The following is an 18,619-nucleotide window of genomic DNA, read 5'->3' as shown; positions in this document are numbered from 1 at the left end:
TTAACCAAAATATAATACATAGATGAATCTCATGTTCAATAATATATTGCTCTTTTTTTCTTTTTATAAGAAATTTTATGTAATGATCCAGGAAAAAATGCTAGCTAGTCATATCTGCGCTATCACTCCAAAATGACTTAGTCGTTATAAATGATATCAGAGCTATTTAATCATACTCTGTGGTACTAGAAATACTGCATGACGTAGTCCTGACAATGACGTCAGGTGTTTAAGGGTGGGGGTTTGTAACACCATTGTCCCACATTAGGAAGATGAAGAGTAGCCCACACAGAGTGGGTAGTTTATAAAAATAGTCATGAGTGCTAAGTCTCACATTACTTTATTTATTAAGTGAAACTGAGATTTATAAGAGATTCTAAAAAAGCTTTAAATTGACTCGTCTTTTTAAAATGATAATACAAATGCGTTTTTCTCAAGGTGGCCGGTCGCTACATTTGAAAACACCAACAAAAATATGTTTAACAATTTATATGAACAGTACTGCCTAGATTTGCATGTTATGATCATTACAAAAATCTGGTCTTTTTGCGTGTTAAGTTGGGTGCAAAACCAGTAGCTAGGCCTAATTAGTCGTACCAATCATACCATCTTTTCAGTTGAGGCAAGGAAGTTAACGAAGGAGGAGTTCTTGTTGATGAAGCATGCAGATGGAAAATAAAAATAAAAAAGAGCACTTGTAGAGGAGTTGTGACCACCAGCCGGCCATCATGCCCTTTTGTTTTTTGGGGTTCTCTTTTTGCTTTGCACTTTGTAACGTATTGACATTGATGGAGAGTTGTAAAGCACTTCAAAATCTGAGTGTTGGATTGGGTTTTGGTCGGTAGAGATCTTTTTTTTTCTTTTTTCTGTTTGATTTAGTTCGGTTTCCACTTGGTTGGTCAAACATTTACACTCAGAAAATCAAAAACCTCTCAAAAAAATTGTCTTCTTTGGGGGTTTGTGAAGGAACGAGACATTAGAGGTCCAGTTAATTTCTACGTCTAGGACTAGGCATATGGGGCGATGGGGACGCCAATAATCGACCCGCCAAGATATAGTGCTCATTGTAGTAGGGTCTTCAATACCTAAGCACTCGTTTCATGGTGTCTTTTAAGCAGAGAGAGAGAGAGAGAGAGAGAGAGAGAGGAGATGATGAAGTGGCCCATTCTAAGAGAGCAAATATCATGGGTTCGGCACAAGGACATGCAAGTGATAGATGCCTGGGCTATCAAAAAAAGATAGATAGAAATCCACAAGCAACCACTAAATTTCATCAATCAATCCCTTTCTATTCAATCTCATTGAGAGAGAAAGAGAGAGAGCACTTTCTAGTGGGAGAAATATGGCACACTAGCTAAAACAGGAGGACCCCCCACCACAGTTAAGGGCATTGCCATGTGTCCAAATCAGTGGCTATACTTTTTTGTGATTCATGAAGTTGATAGGATTAGACATGTACTAGCATTTTCAACCTTTATTTGTGCGTCCTCCATCATTAGAGGTTAGAGACTATCTATCCTAGCCTTTTTGTATACTCTTATAGTTATAACTCATAATTCTCTTCATTCAAAACGTAATTCTAGTTGACTAGTTGTAACCGAAAAATGAATGACACTACATCGTATACAACTTTTTGTATGGAAACTAATTAAAGGAACTTTTTACGTGCAATAAGTACAATTTTGGAGAATTATAAACTAGTACCTCCATGACACTATTATACATTAACATAAGCAAATCATTCTTGCATTTACAGGACAATATGGGCCAATTTTGTACCAAAAAATAAAAAATAAAAAACTCTACAAGCTTAAAGGGGTAAGCTATGTTGTTAAAACTTTTTGTTTTCAATCTCCTGTTTTCTGTTCTCAAAACAAACGGGCAATTTTGACATAATAGTCCTAACCAACCATTGGATCAGCTCTTGTTAACACACAATATCACGTCTTAATTGTAAATTAGTTATGTGATTAAAATGTGGTATATTATGTTACATCAAAGTACTTTTTTCAAACCCAAGACAAAAAAACACCCACCAAAAACATTAGCAGATAAAGAATTTAACGCCATCAAGCACCAATGTCCCCTTCTAACCGTAGCTGAAAATAAAGAAACTGATAAACCGACGAATGATTACTTTGTGCAGCAAATCTTCCTCTCTTTCTTAATTCTTGCAGATCGACAAGTGCATTTGCAGAGGAGATGTTCCACACTGCTAACTAAAACAATTTTGGCTGAGATGCTTCCTCAGAAGCCTTTATAGCAGATAATTTAAGCAATGATCCAGAGAGAAGCAGAAAAAAGAATCGCATTGTAACAAATTATATTGAAATCACCAAGTATGCACTACATCGCTTGTTTTTGAAGTATGGGCGACAAGAACAACTTCAGTGGCATTTTCCATGCTCACGGATCATTTACAAGAGAACACACCTGGGATGAAAATTCCTCTTTCTGAACTGTCACAAAAAAAAAAAAAAAAAAAAAAAAAAAAAAAAAACCCCACTCAGATTTAACCTAGCATATAACTTAAAGCCTTAAAGAAAACAAAGCTATTGGGTCTTCCTATCCATACTTCAAAAATATACACCCCAAAGAAAGAGAAAAAAGAAACTCTATTTTAACCAATTTTCATCAGCCTTGTCATTAATACAATCTTCAATTGGGTCAGGAAGTTGGTCTTGCTGCCACCAAATAAATGCAACTTTGAGGAGTCAGTTCCCTCAGCTTAGTATCAGCTTGATGTGAACTATTCAAGAAATTTTGAAGGTCACATCTAAATCAGCAGGCCACTTCCGTATCAACTAGAGCTTGGCCACAAGGAGCTAAGTCTGGCAGCAAGTTTTGCACTCTTGTAGTCTTCTCTAAGCTGGATAAACCTATGTTCGCAGACAAATAAAACTTTAATCATAAAACACAGGCACCTCCAATGTAAAAAGACCAGTCACAAAATATAAACAAAAAAAAAAAAAGAAAAAAAAAAAAAGAAGAAATTTCACTGTGATAAAACATGTTCTTGTAGAGGATATGTTTGGAAGGGAGGGCAAAAAAACTGAACATCTGAACATTTACAACCAATTGTAAAACATCCACGCTATTTAATGAAAAGGATTCAAGGAATTCAAGCTTCTTGTTAGAATTACTATTACTTTTTTATATGCATTTTAGTGAATATACGTTATAAAAAATGCATTCAAACTTGTACTCACTAATACCTTTGGGAATCTTTCCGTATACTTGGAGTACCCTCGAACAGAGTTGAGAGGCTTTCAGGAGCAACAATGAAGACATTGGCCATGCTGAAGACAAAAGTTCATCGGTCATTTAAGATACAAGATGAATAAAATAGAAAATTTTTCAAACCATTTGCAACTTACATGCCCAACAATTCAAATTTTTCATCAACGGAAGGAGCATTGAAACTTCGCACAAATTCTCCATACTCAGTTATGTCACGCTTCAGCCGCAATCCTCCACTGCAAAAAGAGAAACACAAACAAGGAAAAGACGTCAGGAAAAGTTTTTCCAAGGTTTTTTCTATTGAAAAAGGTTTTCATCCATTATTTTTTAATAAGATCAAGTACTTCCAATTTCTCAATATATGGGACTAAACTTCTGACAACATCCACACACAATAGGCTAAAAGAAATACCTCTCCATCACAAAATAAAGCTAGAGCTTATAATCAAAAAGCAAACAACCATTTGCCATTTCATAGAAAACTTTAAAAAAATAATTAACAGGGTATGAAACATAGGGCCAGGCCAGTTACCTGGGATTGAAAGTGAACTTCTGCCAATGATTAAGCAACCCCTTATGCAACCGGTTCCCCTAAAATAAAAAAGTGACCAATTCAAATCTGAACAGAGATGTTAAACTTTAAGATATTTAACACCCCCCCCCCCCCCCCCCACCCAAAATAAAATAAAATAAAATAGAAAAGAAAGAAAATGAATATCATATGTACCAAAATAAAGACTGCTGGAAAATGAACCAACCAGATGATGGATAATTTTCCTATTCTAAGAAATTTAATAGTTGAAAGCATTCATTCTTTACTGTGTCTAAGCTATATATATATATATATCAACAAATTTGCTAATCATGAAACAATAATAGATAACAAAATTATCTGATTTTACATCTGTGGCAGCTTCTTGCATGCTACCATGCACATCACACAAGTTTATTTGACCATATGCAGCTTGAACTCGTTTGCACACAAGTAAACCGGACCAGGAAAAGTTGAAGATAAAATCAAGGGATCAAACTCATGGATTTGTATACATAAAGGGCCAAGAGAAACCTCGGGAAATGAAAGTCATACCAGTTCACTCAGGAACGCTTGTTTGTTAAGACCTTCCAGTGCAGTGAATGCAGACTCAAGCACACGGGAAAGATATGCCACCACTCTAGCCAAGAGAAAAGAAAACATTATTCAATTCCAGAAGCATCATGGTGATCAAATGAGTTTTTTTAATTACTATAACAGATGCAGGCCAGATTTGTTCTACAAAATGGAGTCACCACTGGAAGACAAACATACGTGAAAAACTAGCGTCAAATCTATTATAATCATAAAACAAATATACTTTAAAATAGTGAAGAAAATGAAAGGGATGGCAACGGGAAGGTTTTAGTACAGGGCATGCATTTCCTGTCCCACCCTGCCAAGAAAAAACCCCTCATCCCTGTCCAGAACTTGCATTGGGTTCTAATGATGTGCCCCATACCCGCCCCATGTATATGCCAAAGAATAGATCCCCATCAGGCACAGCCCACCACCACTATATCTCTCTCCCCGACATTTTCCTCTACCAAGCATGGGATCGATTGCACCAAAAAAAAAGGGGAGGGTTCAACTCAGCCTTTACCTGGAGATTTTCATTCTCAATTCAACTTTCCTCAAGCCCAAATCTCCCACTCACAACCTTAATTTCCACTACCTCTCTCTCAACACTCACCGAAAATGAACCTTACTGAACTCTAGCCTCTATCCAAACAATAATTCCACATAATGGCTACTGAAGCTATAGGAACCATAACCCTCTTACTGATGAAGGACATTTACGAATCAGTTTGCAAATCCCTAATGTTCCGACCCTCAGTTGAGGAAGGAGGTTTCAGTGGCCTGGTTGAGAAGAGCAAAAGAGGACAAAGAAAACTTCAATGATGTGGATAACCTCACTTCCTACACCGGTCAGCAATCAACTTGCGAGGGGCAGGGTGCAGGGGTGGAGGTGGAGGTGGTTGAAAATGAAGAGGAAACTCTAAACTATATTTATTTTTTGAAGTATTAATAAACTATATGGGTATTTGCAATATAAACAGGACGGGCAATTAAAATCCATCCCCACCCCAAGCCCATTTGGGGTTTAACAGGAAATCCCATACCCAGCCCACACCTTAAAGGGGCGGTAGAAACCCATCAAAACTATATTTCAAATTATTTTAGAAAAAAAAAAGAACTTATACATATATTGACTTGCATCCATGGCAAGAAACCCAAAAAAATGTCAAGAGTTCTTAATTCAGAATACAAGTTCCAAGTGAGTCAGCAGGATGTACCTTGTGCAGGCATTTGTAGGTCGATGATCCGGAGCAATTCCATCATCAGGTGACCGATAATCCGTTGACTTTTGTTCAGCTGAAAGCAATCGTTCTACCTGCAAAGTAGGAGATTCCATCATCAGGTAACTGATACGGATTTGTGCCTAGCTACTTCCTACTTGGTACGTGCACTACATAAAAGATATTATATTCAAAACTGACCTCAGCCATCACAGTTTCGATGCATTGTTGAAGCCCTTTATAAGCAGCAGTCTCTGCACTGGACATAGCAGTTGCCATTTCTTCACATGAAGCAGCATGTGCACCATCAACGGGCAGTAAAAGCCGAGAAATAGAATTGGCAAAATACTGCAGGGAAATGTACAAATCATTGAAAGTTTCAGTTATATCAAGCTGCTATCTGGTGAGCTATATTTATAGTGATTAAATGCAACCCAACGTACTTGTTGAACTATAGCCACACTACTACCACAACGTTGTACAGCAACCATGAAGGATCTGAAACTGCTTTCACCAGCAGTAGCAGCAGCTTCTGCCTACACATCAAACAATCACTCTTATGTTGGGTTGACTACATTCCAATTTAGACAGAAGAATTTCAAACACAGTTTAGAATGCACAAGATCAGGTAATTACAGCAGATGCAGCTGCAGCAGCCACCCTTCTACTAACACTTGTGCCAATCATAAACCTTTCCCTCAAATTAGCAGCATCAGTCAGGCCTTCTCTAGCCCGTTCGAGCCCTTCCGTTATATATTGACTAACCTGCAAAAAAGAAAAGTATGAGTACCTATGACACAAATCGAGTCAATACCTTAAGTTATTTAACAACTTACTTGGTCTAGTAGGCAAGTGAAAACCGCTCTAACATTGGTTGCAAGGGTAGCAGGCTGCACAAGGACGTTAATAATTAGGAAAGTGGTAAAATATATGAAACATCAAATCCAGAAAATTTCTTAGCTTATTATAAATGCTTTCACCTCAATTTTGATGAGTCTCAAACCCTAGAGAACCTTCACTTAATTCCCAAAACATTCTGAGTGCATTTGGGTTAGTTTTTGAAAAGTCTTTTCTGTTTTGTACTTTGAAAAATGTTTTCAATGTTTGAAAACTGAAAAATGTTGTGGGGTCTACATCTGAAAACTTGTTCAGATAACTATGGTTAAAAAGTGTTTCTGAAAGAGACAAAAAAAAAACTGAGAAGTGTTTGGATGTAACATTGAAAATAATTATTCAAAACATAAAGAAATAAAACAAATTGAAAAATTCCTGAATCACTCCCTAAGTTTTAAGCCTTTGTCAAATTGCTCCATGAGTTTCTATTTTTATCTTTTAACTTCTTGAGTTTGTTCCATTATTAAATCAATCCTTCCATCCAATTCTGTACATATTCCTATTAAGCTCAATGGGGTGGCTTGATCGTGAGCCACCCCGTGTTAGTGGGGGGTGGGAGAGGCTGCGAGCCACTCTTCTCAATGTGGGAGGTGGGGAGGGAAGATCCACCTCTCCCACCTATAATGATGAGGTAGCCTCCACTGTGGATGCCAGTTACTGTGCATGAAAGACTGAACCTTGTTTTCAAGAATGTTTTTCGCTTGTTTTTAAAAACTGAGCATGTGTTTTCAAAACATTCTTATATGAAGGTGATAAAAGTTCTCTAAAAGTGTCGTGTTCTAAAATGTGTCAGTGAAATGAAAACTATGAAGTGATTTCTGTGGGGACCACACCTGAAGACTTGTTTTTTTTTTTTTTTTGATAAGTAATCAAGATATCATTAAAAGCATAAAGCGCCCCATATACACAAGAAGTATACAAGAGAAGACAAGTACCTAGGAGGGGCAAAAAGAACCAAAAAAATCATATTAATTAATCACCAAATGATAAACATAAGCAGTAGTCCAAAGATACAATGTGTTAAAAAATAAAGACTTAATCTCCTCCAAAGTCTTCTTGCGGTCCTCAAAACGTCTATTATTTCTTTCTCTCCATAGACACCACAAAAGGCACGAAAGCAGCATCTTCCACATAGCAGAATTTTGAGTGTTGTCAGCAGTCCACCAACAAGCATACAAATCGACTACTTGTCTAGGCATAACCCAAGACAATCCAAATCGACTGAAAAAAAAAAATTTCAAATGGAACAAGCAACCTCACAACGAAGAAGAAGATGGTCTGCGGACTTTCCATTCCTTTTACACATACAATACCTATCAACCACAATGACACCCCACTTCTGGAGATTGTCCATGGTAAGAATCTTTCCTAAGGTGACCATACAAAAAGGTCACCATCAACAGAACCTTAGTCCGCCAAACACTCTTCCAAGGGAAATGGAAACCATCATGACAACCCATGATACTAAAGAAGGATTTAACACCAAACAACCTTCTTTTGGAAGGAACCCACCAAAACTTGTCTTCCTATTCCTGTCACATTCTCGCTAAATACAATATCCTGAAGAACGACACAAAGGCATCCACCTCCTAATCATGAGCCGCTCTAACAAAGGTCACGTTCCATTGAATGGCAACTCCAAAAAATTTCACGTGAGCTGCAACAAAAGCATTCTTTGCATAAACAATACCAAATAAAACTGGAAAGACATTCTTAAGAGCCATATTCCCACACCAAAAATCATGCCAAAATCTAACCTTGGAGCCATCTCCCACCTCAAATTTGGTATGGTTGCAAAACTTCCCCCAACCCCTCATAATATTCTTCCATAAACCCACCCCATACGCCCCAACAGGCTCACTAGAACACTACCCTCCCCATGAACTTCCATATTTAGAGTCCACCACCACTCTCCACAAAGTCTCTCTCAAGCCCATAGTGCCAAAGCCATGTACATTAGAGAGCATGATTAAACCTCAGCAAGTTCCTAATACCCAACCATCCCTCAGAGATCAACGTACAAACCTTGGGCCAACTCATCAAGTGATATTTAAACTCTTCACCTAGGTAAGTTGGAACTTCTCAATACAATTTGCAACACTCGTACGCAGAGGAACAGAGACATGAAATGCGTAGGTAAGTTGGAAAATGTGCTCTTGATAAGGGTAATCCTACCACCCTTAGACAAATACAACATTTTCCAACTAGCCAACAAACGTTTTATCTTCTCAATAGCATCGTCTTATATATGCTTGGCCTTATAAGATGCCCTCACGGAAGACCAAGATACTTCAAGGGTAGGGAAGCTACCCCACATTATCGTTTAAACAATAAAAACACTTTTTGAAAACTGTTATCAAACATAGGGTCTGTTTCATAAGGCTTGATGAGTTCTTGTCTGTTCCATTTTTTATTCTAACTATTATGTTTTGGGCATCCTAATTTGATCTTAGCCTAAAGACATCTATTACTAGATCAGCTACAAACTCACCCAGCCACAGAGCACAAATATATGAATTAACACCAATCAAAAGTAGAAAAGAGCTTCACCAATGAACAGAGCTCAAACAGTACCTCCTCCCATATGAATGGGATGGAGGGGGAGGCCGTAGGTTCCAAACTCAATGGGTATGTGTGGAATTAGCAATTAAAAAAAGAAGAAGGTAGAAGCGAGGCTTGAGACCTTAACCACCAGCAAAAATATACAACAGAGATAAATGACTGGTACAGGTTACAAAGGGAACCACTGCTTTGTTGACTGGTCCCATTTCTACCATCGGATCCAAAAGAGAAATATAATTTCAAAACACCATTTCTATTACCTAACAAACTTTAATTATTCAATCTTCACACCCATCCATTTAAAACAATCCTCATCCTTGTTTTGATTTACAATGGTCATTTTAGGAGTTTCCTATTCCTATTTTTTAAGTGCTTGAACAGATTTTCAAACCCCTTTAAATTATCCAAAATTTTGCTTAAAGCAATGGAACTTGGAGAATGCGTAATCTCATTTCACAAGAAAGAAAAGAGAACTGTGATACAAGTGAAAGAACCTTCTCAGTAGGGATGTAATCGAGCCGAGCCGAGTCGAGTTTAAAGATTTCAAGACTGGCTCGTTTATGAGTCGAGCCTAAATAGTCGAGCTCGAATTCGAGCCGAGCTATAAATTACATGTTCAAGCTCGGCTCATTTAAAACTCGGGCGAGCTCGAGCTCAAGCTCGAGTTCGTTGAAAATGACATTCGAGCCGAGCCGGGTTACTGGACAAGCTCGGCTCAACTAGAACTCGATGTAAACTATTAAATTTTTCAATGAGTGATCAAAGCAGAATTCAAGCCCAAATTTATGAACAACCTCTATGCATTTATTAATAACATAAATATATAATATGTAAGTATATAAGGCATATTATAAAATATATTACATAACTATAGTTTATAAGTAACAAATTAATAATATGTTATTATATATAATTACAGAGTATAAACAATGGTATATGTATAATGTGAACAAATAGTAAGTCTAATATATTCTATATAACTAAGTAACTATAATATAAGTATAATATATAACTATTGTTAACCATGTGTGATGTGATATATGTGTTTATATATATATGCTAACTATTTAATATTGTTATATTGTTACATACTAACTATTAATAACTTAATACGTTAATTTAACATACTCAATATTGTTATCAAAGTATTATAATTAATATGTAATACTATATATATTATACTATGTTTACTATTTACTAATATATATGTAAGATATGAACGAGCTAACGAGTCGAACTAACGAGTCGGGCGAGCGATCCGGTCGAGCTTTAAACGAGTTGAGCTCGCGAGCCCCTATCGAGTTTTGTCGAGCGAGTCGGGTATGTATCACTTACTAATCGAGCGGGTTTCAACAGTAACGATCGAGTTTCTACAGTATCGAGCTCGAGTTCGGATCGGGCTAAATCGAGCGGGCTGTCGAACGGACTGACTTATTTACATCCCTACTTCTCAGTGAGGGCATAGGAGAACCAAAGGGCTCGACTATAATGGAGAACTTTTGAAAGCAAGTGGAGACATTTGTACATTTTATTATTTTTTCTTCAAACTTTTTAAGAGGTACTTATCCAAGCATTATATATTGAATACCAGTTAAATTGAGCTGTAAAATGAGGAATCCTACTAATTACATATGATGTTAATTGCATTTTCAAATATTACCTGAGATGAAAATAAAGTACATCTGGAAATTGCTTCCTCATTCCAGCGCACAAACTCTGTGACAACAGTGACAGATATTTGCTGGTGAGAAGATGCTACCGAAGCTCCTTTTGAGCGCCCAATTGTCCCAGTTGACTCAGAGATCTGCTGGCTTTCAGCACGCAATTCTTCCATCTGTGTAGCATTATCACGTTACAGGTTGTTTCCACTAAAGCAAGATGACAGTCAAAAACTTATATCAAGAAATGATGCAATTGAGGAAGACCTTTGCGTGATATAGTTGTCTAAGAGAGGCCTGCTCTTGTTCAGGATATTCATCCTTGTGAGCAGAAAACAGAGACTCTGTGAGGCCTGAACCAACAGAGAGAGTTGCTATTACGACAAAAAAGTAAAACTTGTACATGAATCAAGGCAAATAACTAAAAAACAGTGTATCATTTGAAAGCAGTTACACTGTTGAGTGTTGTCTGATAAATAATTAGTAATTCAAGATTGGCAGCTTAGTTACGTTATACAAACGAAATATCCACTAGTAATGTGATAAAATATGACCCCAAATAAAAACTGTACACAAAGCGCCATTTTTCACCCTTATGGACTTACTTTAAAATAAGGTATTCAACTTTTTCCCCACAAGGGAAAACCCTTCCAAGATGGAATAGTGCATCAATTTAACTTAATATCTTTACTACCAGAATACAAATGCTGAAATGAAACCTGAAATTTCTAGAATCGAATAGAATCAATTAATTGAGCCAGCTAGAATTAAACCACGCACTTCCTGGTATGTTTTACAAGGTAATGCATGTTACAGGTATCAAAAACAGAAGGTTTGTATACCCAATTCAGAACTACCTAAATAGTTTCCCACACAACCATTGCAACATATCACCATAACAAGCATTGGAATTTCCTTAATTCCATAGCAGGCATCCTGAGTTATGAATATCCTTCTATAAGATGCCATGAAAAACCTGCATGACGTCATGTTCCTCTAGTACAATGTTCTATTGTACATTTCCTTCAATATTACCAAAGTTTACCCTCAAACATTGTCAACATGATTTATTCCAGTAACCATTAACATTTGATATCAAACACAGGAAAAATGCACAACGGCACAAGCAATTTAAAAATAATTCATTACCCTCAACATCTAAGTCACCACATCCCACAGCTCGTAGGTCTCTAGCAAGTTCTTGTGTCTTCTCATATGCCACTGCCAGCATTCTAAGATACTGAAGAATCAAGTTAAATGTGAATTAAATAAAGATGAGGTTGTTAGTTCAACCTGGGATTGGTATAAGAAGAAGAACCAAAGCTCTAGTAGTTCTACTCACTAATAGAAGTCCACCCTCTTCCATAGGAGGTAGATTCACAAGAGATGGCTTCACTAATAATTTGTCCAGGAGAGCTGTTACTCGCTGCTCCAAAACTCGCTGCATACGACAGAAAAAAAGCTAGTCATATTTATGAAATTACTAACAAATACAATCTTTGTATACTAAAATAAAGTTTGATTGCACAACCTGAAATCGATGAAACTAGGGGAAAAAAAAAAGAATAATCCCCTGCCTGTATACCTGTACTAAAATTGACATAACTTCATTAGGAGAAGGGAATACGGCCATAATTGTTGCTGCTTCTTTACGCACGGTATCTGCAAGACAAACAATAAAGACATAACAAATCTGTTAAATAATTCAATCGTTTGCATTAAGATCAGTGGCAATCCTTCAAACCTGTAATTTCTTTGTACAGCGAAGAAAGCCCACGAGCGACATTGCTAGGACTAGCTTGTGCACCCTGGTCCCCAAGAACCAACCTCGTGTCTGCATTCATGACTTCCACGTCAATAAACATAGGACGTGTTGCTACATAATGTTGCATGGCACTTGTACCCCTGTTAAACTGCAGTGCAGAAGTAGACCAGTGAGATAAAGAAGATAAAAAGGAAGGAAAAATAAATAAATAATCCTTTAACTGACTTCAATAAATTATTCTGATTCAGTTAAGCTCATGTTACAGCATCTTAAATTCATATTATCTGTTCAAAATGAAAATGCATCAAATCAAAATCCTAAAAATGAAATAACTTCCTTCGTACAGAAGGGGGGCCCAAAGCCCAAAATGAACGACAACATTATTAAAGAAGAAATAGGAAATCTACAGGCACTTTACATCAATTCTTATGATTCTGATGGAGCTGTCAGCAAACATAAAATATGGTTAACATCAGATTCCAAAAACTGTGAGCACATTACATCTGTACAAGTTTTAGAGAATTGGAAAGGCAATCATTAATGTCTTGAAGGGGCAAGTAGCCAAATTAAACCACTTAATCACGTTTTAATGTCCCAACCCATTTGGTAAACAATAAAAATCACCCAGCATAGTCAAAACATCTGTGCAATGGCCAGGTGATTGAGCATTGGGATAAAGGCATTGGAAACTTCCCTTTGAGGGGAAAAAAAGAATACTATGGAGTCTTATAGTGAAAATAGGGCATTCAACACAGTGAATGTATACAACAGATCACGGATAATGGCTTAAAACTACAAACAACACCTACCATTAAAAACACAAGCTGAAAACCATAAATACTGGCAAAGTTTAAAAGTTTAACACCTCTTGGAGAAGAATACTATGCATTAACACTACTTCACCACTAACATTAGACAACAGCCTTCAAACTATTCTAACTGCCCACAATCGAATTTCTCAGTCTTTCAATATAAGAAAACCATTAAGTTTAAAATCATGAATTGGATTGGAGGGAAGGAAGAGCTACTTAATGAAGCCATGAAGTTTAAAATCAATAATAAATAAATTATTACATATCAGACATAACAAAAGTATTTACCTGAGATAAAATTTTAGCACATTCTGCCATTGAAGACAATTCTCTCCTCTGTGATGCTGCATCAAAACGAGCAAGCAATCTGTTCTCCAGTTCTACACAAGAACAAACACCACTGAAAACGAGCAAGCAATCCGTAGAACTCACTAAAAACATTTTTCTTTTCCAATCCTTAGCATATAGAATTTATAATTTACTATCGAAAGGGTCCAATCTTCCTCAGCTTTGAATTGGAGAGGAAAAACAAATTCACGTATCTATTACTTCTCAATCACACAAGTCTATCAGAGTTGGCAGCTTTTACACAGAGAACACATTTCTCACTTTCTTAATCTTGTTTATATCGTTAAAACCATATTACAATGAAAAAAAAGAACGAAATACACATTGTAGGGTTGTAAAACTCAATTAGAAAAGGAAGCCTGATCCTTTCAATAATGCAAAACCTAAGAATACATTATGATCTGCACGACACCTTTCTCATTAAAAGGTCCAAGCCAAGCATGTCCAACAGTGGCTTCAACTTACAAGAAAATTTACCTTCATTTAATAAAGTTAGGGCAGTATTATCAGGTAATATACAACATTGTTGGGAAATTTATATATAGTTATTAATTGTACTCTCTATGGATCTTATGATAGTAAAATCAAACACAAATGCAGATAGAAATATATTTAGTACAATGATTTTAATAAAGACACACAGATATACCCATTTCCCGTCTCGATTTTTAGAAGTAGACTTCCCCAACACCCTTTATCTGTCAAAACTTGATACTCTTGATGTATCATCTCTTCTGTTTTTCGGGTTTTTCAGGTGTTCTTTCTTTGTTTTCTGTTTTTCTTTTGTTTCGGTATCCTTGTATACTCCATGTATGCTTAGGGGCGCCTTTACGCTTTTTTAATGCTATTTCGTTTATTACTTATAAAAAAAAAAAAAAAAAAAAAAAAAAAAAAACTTGATACTCTTGTCTGTCCACAAATCATAGAAATTTCGTGTCCAAGAAAATAATATTATCTTTTCTGCTTCCAAATGAATAATTATTTAAAACCACTTTCCTAAATACCACCTCATGGCAATTAGACTAACAACTGCATTATCACAGGCGCACACACTTATAAGTGAAAAGATAATATCAACTTCCAACTTAAATTTCAAAAGACCTTGTATCAAACAGCAATTATAAAACATTTGGTTTTCTAAACATTTTTTAAAGACACCGGACTTCTTAGATCTCTTATGCATAATATAATATGTGATTTTGATTTTCTTGAGGAGTCAATACGTCCACTATTCTGTAAAATTTACCCTACCATTACAATAATCCTGCAGATTAGCAACCGCAACTTCCAATCCTCTGCTAGCAGCAGCGTTCCCCATAACTGGCGGTGCACCTATTCCTTGTCTTCCGATATCTTCCTCAGCAAATGACCCTAAAATCAATAGAAATAGCAAGTTGTTTACAAAGCAGTGAAAAGCATACAAGTATCACACAGATAATTCATCTATGACGAAATAATATCGGCAACTTCTCTAACATTCTTGATATGAACTGTAGCTTGGCATAAGCATTTGAGAAATAGTTATCTACCTACCAGAAATGAAAGACCATACTTATTCCGTACAAAGTAAAACTATAGATCATTTGTTTCTGTTTATGTTACAAAATTTTCTACTGAACATTCATTTTTCCTTAGTTTTCAGCCCTCCTCAGTCTTACAACAACTTACAAAGAGACCGATTTTTTCTTTTTTTCTTTTTATCTCATTCTTTTCCCAAATTTTATGTAAAACTTCTCTTTTTTCATATATATATATATAAATTAAAAAAAAAAAAAAAAAAAAGAAAAAGAAAAGGATTCCCAGCCCCATTCCAAAGCCAACCCTCAAAAAGCATAAAGTATCATGACGTTTTTGACAAGAATGCAAACATAAAAGAAAGTCTCAAAATTCTCTTGGCTTTAACTGAAATGGGGCTCGCAACTAATTCTAGTAACAACAGAATGATACCTGATTCTGTCACGAAAAGCTGTTAAGTTTAGAGAGAGCATCATCATGCTTATGCAAATAAATAGAAGGTTGTCTCATGAAAATTATGAAAATAACTTTATGGTTAACTAAGGCCATCTTACGCAATTTCTGTGCAATTGAAGCAGCCTCCGCAACACGGCTGTCATCAGAAAATAGTGGTGAAAGTTCCATTAGGTCTCCTGGGCTGCTATTGAACTCCATCAAGTACTGCAGGGATTAATTAATAATGCAGTTAGCACATCCTAACAAAGGGTATCCTAAACTAAATGATCAATTGACAATACCTTTATAAGCTCTATTGTTTGACTAGCAGTTTCTCGCTGAGCATCTGCACTCTGACAAGAAAACGCTATATAAATGAAAACATAAAATAACAAAATTTCAATAGAGATGGTGATAAAATTGTATTAACTACAAGGATCATAAGCATATGGCAATGAAGCATGGGAAAACTCTACCTGCAAATGATCTCCAATCTTTGCGGCAGTCTGTCCAACACTTGAAATACGTGAATCCAATCTTGCAAAGCTATCAAACAATCCATCTACACCTTTTTCCAGCTGAAAAAGAAAAGATACATGTAACAATCATTTTTTTAAAAAGTAAAGCAAAATCATTAAAAGCGCAAGGGACATATAACCATCATATGCAACTCAATTTTCAGATTCATGGGAAGACCCATTACATGTATTACAATTCAAAGCAACAAATCCCCTTCAGTTAACTAACCTCAGCGAGTGTCTTGCGGTGCTTAGAATCTTGGACAGAGACCTCCTTCTTGAGATTGAAGAGTCTGCCATCAACCTTAAACCAGTACGAAAAGAAACGGAAAAATGAAAACCTCATCATACCAATGATTATTTTTAGATTCCGCATTCCATAACCTATGGTTCCAAAAACATACCTGCTTTCGAAGATCAACCAACTCCTTATACGAATCCTTGAATAGGGCCAAGAGCTTATCCACTTCTGGAAACAAAGGGGCAGCCGATTTCGCGGCATCCCCTCGTAAATGTCCATTCGACAAAGCATCATTTCCACCGACGCCACTGCCATGCCCTTCTGATGAATAAGTTTCTTCGTCGTGGAAAGACGGCAGAAGCTCATTCACCAAGTTCCCAAACAACGCGTCAAATGAAAAATCACCCTACAAGTTCCAAACCTAAATCTCTAAGCACATCTCTCCCAGTAAATCATCGAATTAATTACCAAAACATAAATGTAAGACCAACAAGACCTAGCTGAAATTGAAGAGCTAGAAGACAATAGGCTAATATGTATAACATAAATTGATGCGTTTTGAGGCCTACCTTAAAGTCATCCACATCAAGAATGAGTGGGAGAGGGCTAACAGATGAAGATTTTGAGGATTTATCGTTCATGACAGCATCTCTGCTATCTTTCATCTGTAACAGGTAAAATAATAACTCATAAGAAGAATAAGTATGGGATCACACGATTTCAATCTCGTGGATAATGCAATTGAAACGAATCTAAACTGACAATTCCTTCGACAAAGACAACAAATTCCTGAGAAAATTATATATAATAAAAAAACGTTTTCTTTATTTAGTCCGATCTCAAGGAGGGCAAAAACGGAAATAGCACCTCTAGGCGGCCTGAATGAGCGAGAGAGACACTGACAGAGACGGTCGCTGAGAGTTTCGATTGCCCCTCCACTGCTCGGATGGGTTAGATCGATGGAGAGGGAGAGACCGGAAAGACCAGGCTGTTCGCCATACGAAGACTACGATGAAAATGGAATAGCCCGAATGACGATTTTAACCTTCCAATTGTTTAAGTATGGTTTATGATAGGGAGGGTATAAGTGGTCATTTGGAATGCCCTGACAAACGAGCTGGACTTCTTTTTGTTATTTTCTTCTTAATACTATTTGTTTGTTCTTTCACTTGTTTCCCGAATTCCTTTTTCTTTCTAGGCTCTAGCTTATATTTTTTATTGATGATTATACTAGAGATATTTCATTACATTATTGATATTATTAAAGCAATACATATTCATGGGTTTTTTGTGTCAGATCTTGCGCAAGAAGTGAGGGTAAAGAAATGTTGCAATCAATTACATATATTTTTTGCAATTATAAGAACGTGGAGCCTGGAATTATGTGATGTACCAGTTACAATTATAAAAGAAAAAGATTGTCAATCGATTTAAAGGGGTTTTTCTTTTTTTCTTTTTTTTCTTTTTGGCCGTTCTCTCCCCTCTAACCCCTGAACCTTCTCTTGTGTATACTGACATGGGAGGGAAGCCCTCCCTCTTCCTTTGCCTTCCGATTCTTATGAGGTCTCCTCACTCAACTTTCCACCTTCCGTTCTCAACTTACCCATCCAACCACTTCCTTCACAGCTTTTACGGCATTGGGAGATAAGCCATAAACTCCCAAAATCTATCCCACCTCTTATGAGGTTTCCTCACCATTTTGATGTATTTGCGTTTATTGTCTCCACGCAGTATATGTTTCTGGTAATTTCCTCCATCATCTACCAAGTTCTCTGTAATTTTCGATAAGGTGTTACGATTGATATTTTCGGATATAGATCTACGCTCCTTCATCAACTATTACAAGACACACACTTCACCAACGGGTTATTCGACGTCCACGACTTCGACCAACGGTTGCCGTTCTCTTTACCGTCGCCTGCTCACCAACTTGTGGCCCACACACACCAGAGTGTTCTTCGCTCTCACTGGCGAGTAGCGGCCACATCAACTCCCCTGCCTTCCTCTGCTTCAGGCATCGGTGGAGTCAGGTGAAACTACGATTCCTGCTACTGAGAGGTCTCCCCTTAGCGGCGCGTGGAACCCACGTGCCATCAAGGAAATCTCTCACTCCACCTCCTTCAACCGAACAATTGCTATTTATCATACTGTTTTTGTTATTTCTTTTATATTTTTGGGCTTCTTTGTTCCTTCCCCTTGTTCATCCTTATCATTATATTTGGGTCTTCAGGGGTCTTTACCAACACCAAACCACATTAACTAGTGGTCTCGATTATTGACATTCGTGTCACGAATCTTTA

At 36.8% G+C, this 18,619-nt stretch overlaps 1 protein-coding gene across 2 annotated transcripts; it reads right to left on the bottom strand.

The window, feature by feature from the left end:
- Positions 1-2,072: 2,072 nt before the first annotated feature.
- LOC133863693 (exocyst complex component SEC10b) lies at positions 2,073-17,394 on the bottom strand. Of its 2 annotated transcripts, XR_009899425.1 has the most exons (26): positions 17,187-17,394; positions 16,889-16,984; positions 16,483-16,725; positions 16,308-16,382; positions 16,037-16,138; positions 15,863-15,913; positions 15,680-15,785; positions 14,862-14,981; positions 13,551-13,642; positions 12,430-12,598; positions 12,271-12,347; positions 12,028-12,126; positions 11,835-11,925; positions 10,953-11,038; positions 10,688-10,861; positions 6,408-6,461; positions 6,208-6,336; positions 6,015-6,107; positions 5,773-5,919; positions 5,569-5,666; positions 4,328-4,412; positions 3,773-3,831; positions 3,378-3,476; positions 3,216-3,299; positions 2,337-2,879; positions 2,073-2,212 (listed from the first exon to the last, which is right to left on the bottom strand). XR_009899425.1 is itself a non-coding variant. In XM_062299742.1 (25 exons), exons 2-25 carry the CDS (start codon positions 16,982-16,984, stop codon positions 2,801-2,803), a joined length of 2,508 nt encoding a protein of 835 aa, XP_062155726.1. In that variant the 5' UTR covers positions 17,187-17,394; the 3' UTR covers positions 2,291-2,800. The 2 variants fall into 2 exon arrangements, 1 of the variants encoding a protein (XP_062155726.1); XM_062299742.1 differs by lacking the exon at positions 2,073-2,212 and having other exon boundaries at positions 2,291-2,879.
- Positions 17,395-18,619: the final 1,225 nt, after the last annotated feature.

This window comes from Alnus glutinosa, chromosome 3, assembly GCF_958979055.1.
Source record: "Alnus glutinosa chromosome 3, dhAlnGlut1.1, whole genome shotgun sequence".
Classification (NCBI taxonomy): Eukaryota; Viridiplantae; Streptophyta; class Magnoliopsida; order Fagales; family Betulaceae; genus Alnus; species Alnus glutinosa.
The sequence above is the reverse complement of the archived record's forward strand: the minus strand, read 5'-3'. Positions and strand labels throughout refer to the sequence as shown.

What these genes read in the sequence shown, in the direction of transcription:
- LOC133863693 (XM_062299742.1), bottom strand. Translation starts at nt 16,984, where the DNA reads ATGAAAGATAGCAGAGATGCTGTCATGAACGATAAATCCTCAAAATCT. An exon ending in ACCGCAAGACACTCGCTGAG is followed by an intron (nt 16,139 to 16,307) that starts GTTAGTTAACTG and finishes TTTCTTTTTCAG; the next exon opens with CTGGAAAAAGGTGTAGATGG. An exon ending in GTACTTTATTTTCATCTCAG is followed by an intron (nt 6,462 to 10,687) that starts GTAATATTTGAA and finishes GTCCTTGTGCAG; the next exon opens with CCTGCTACCCTTGCAACCAA.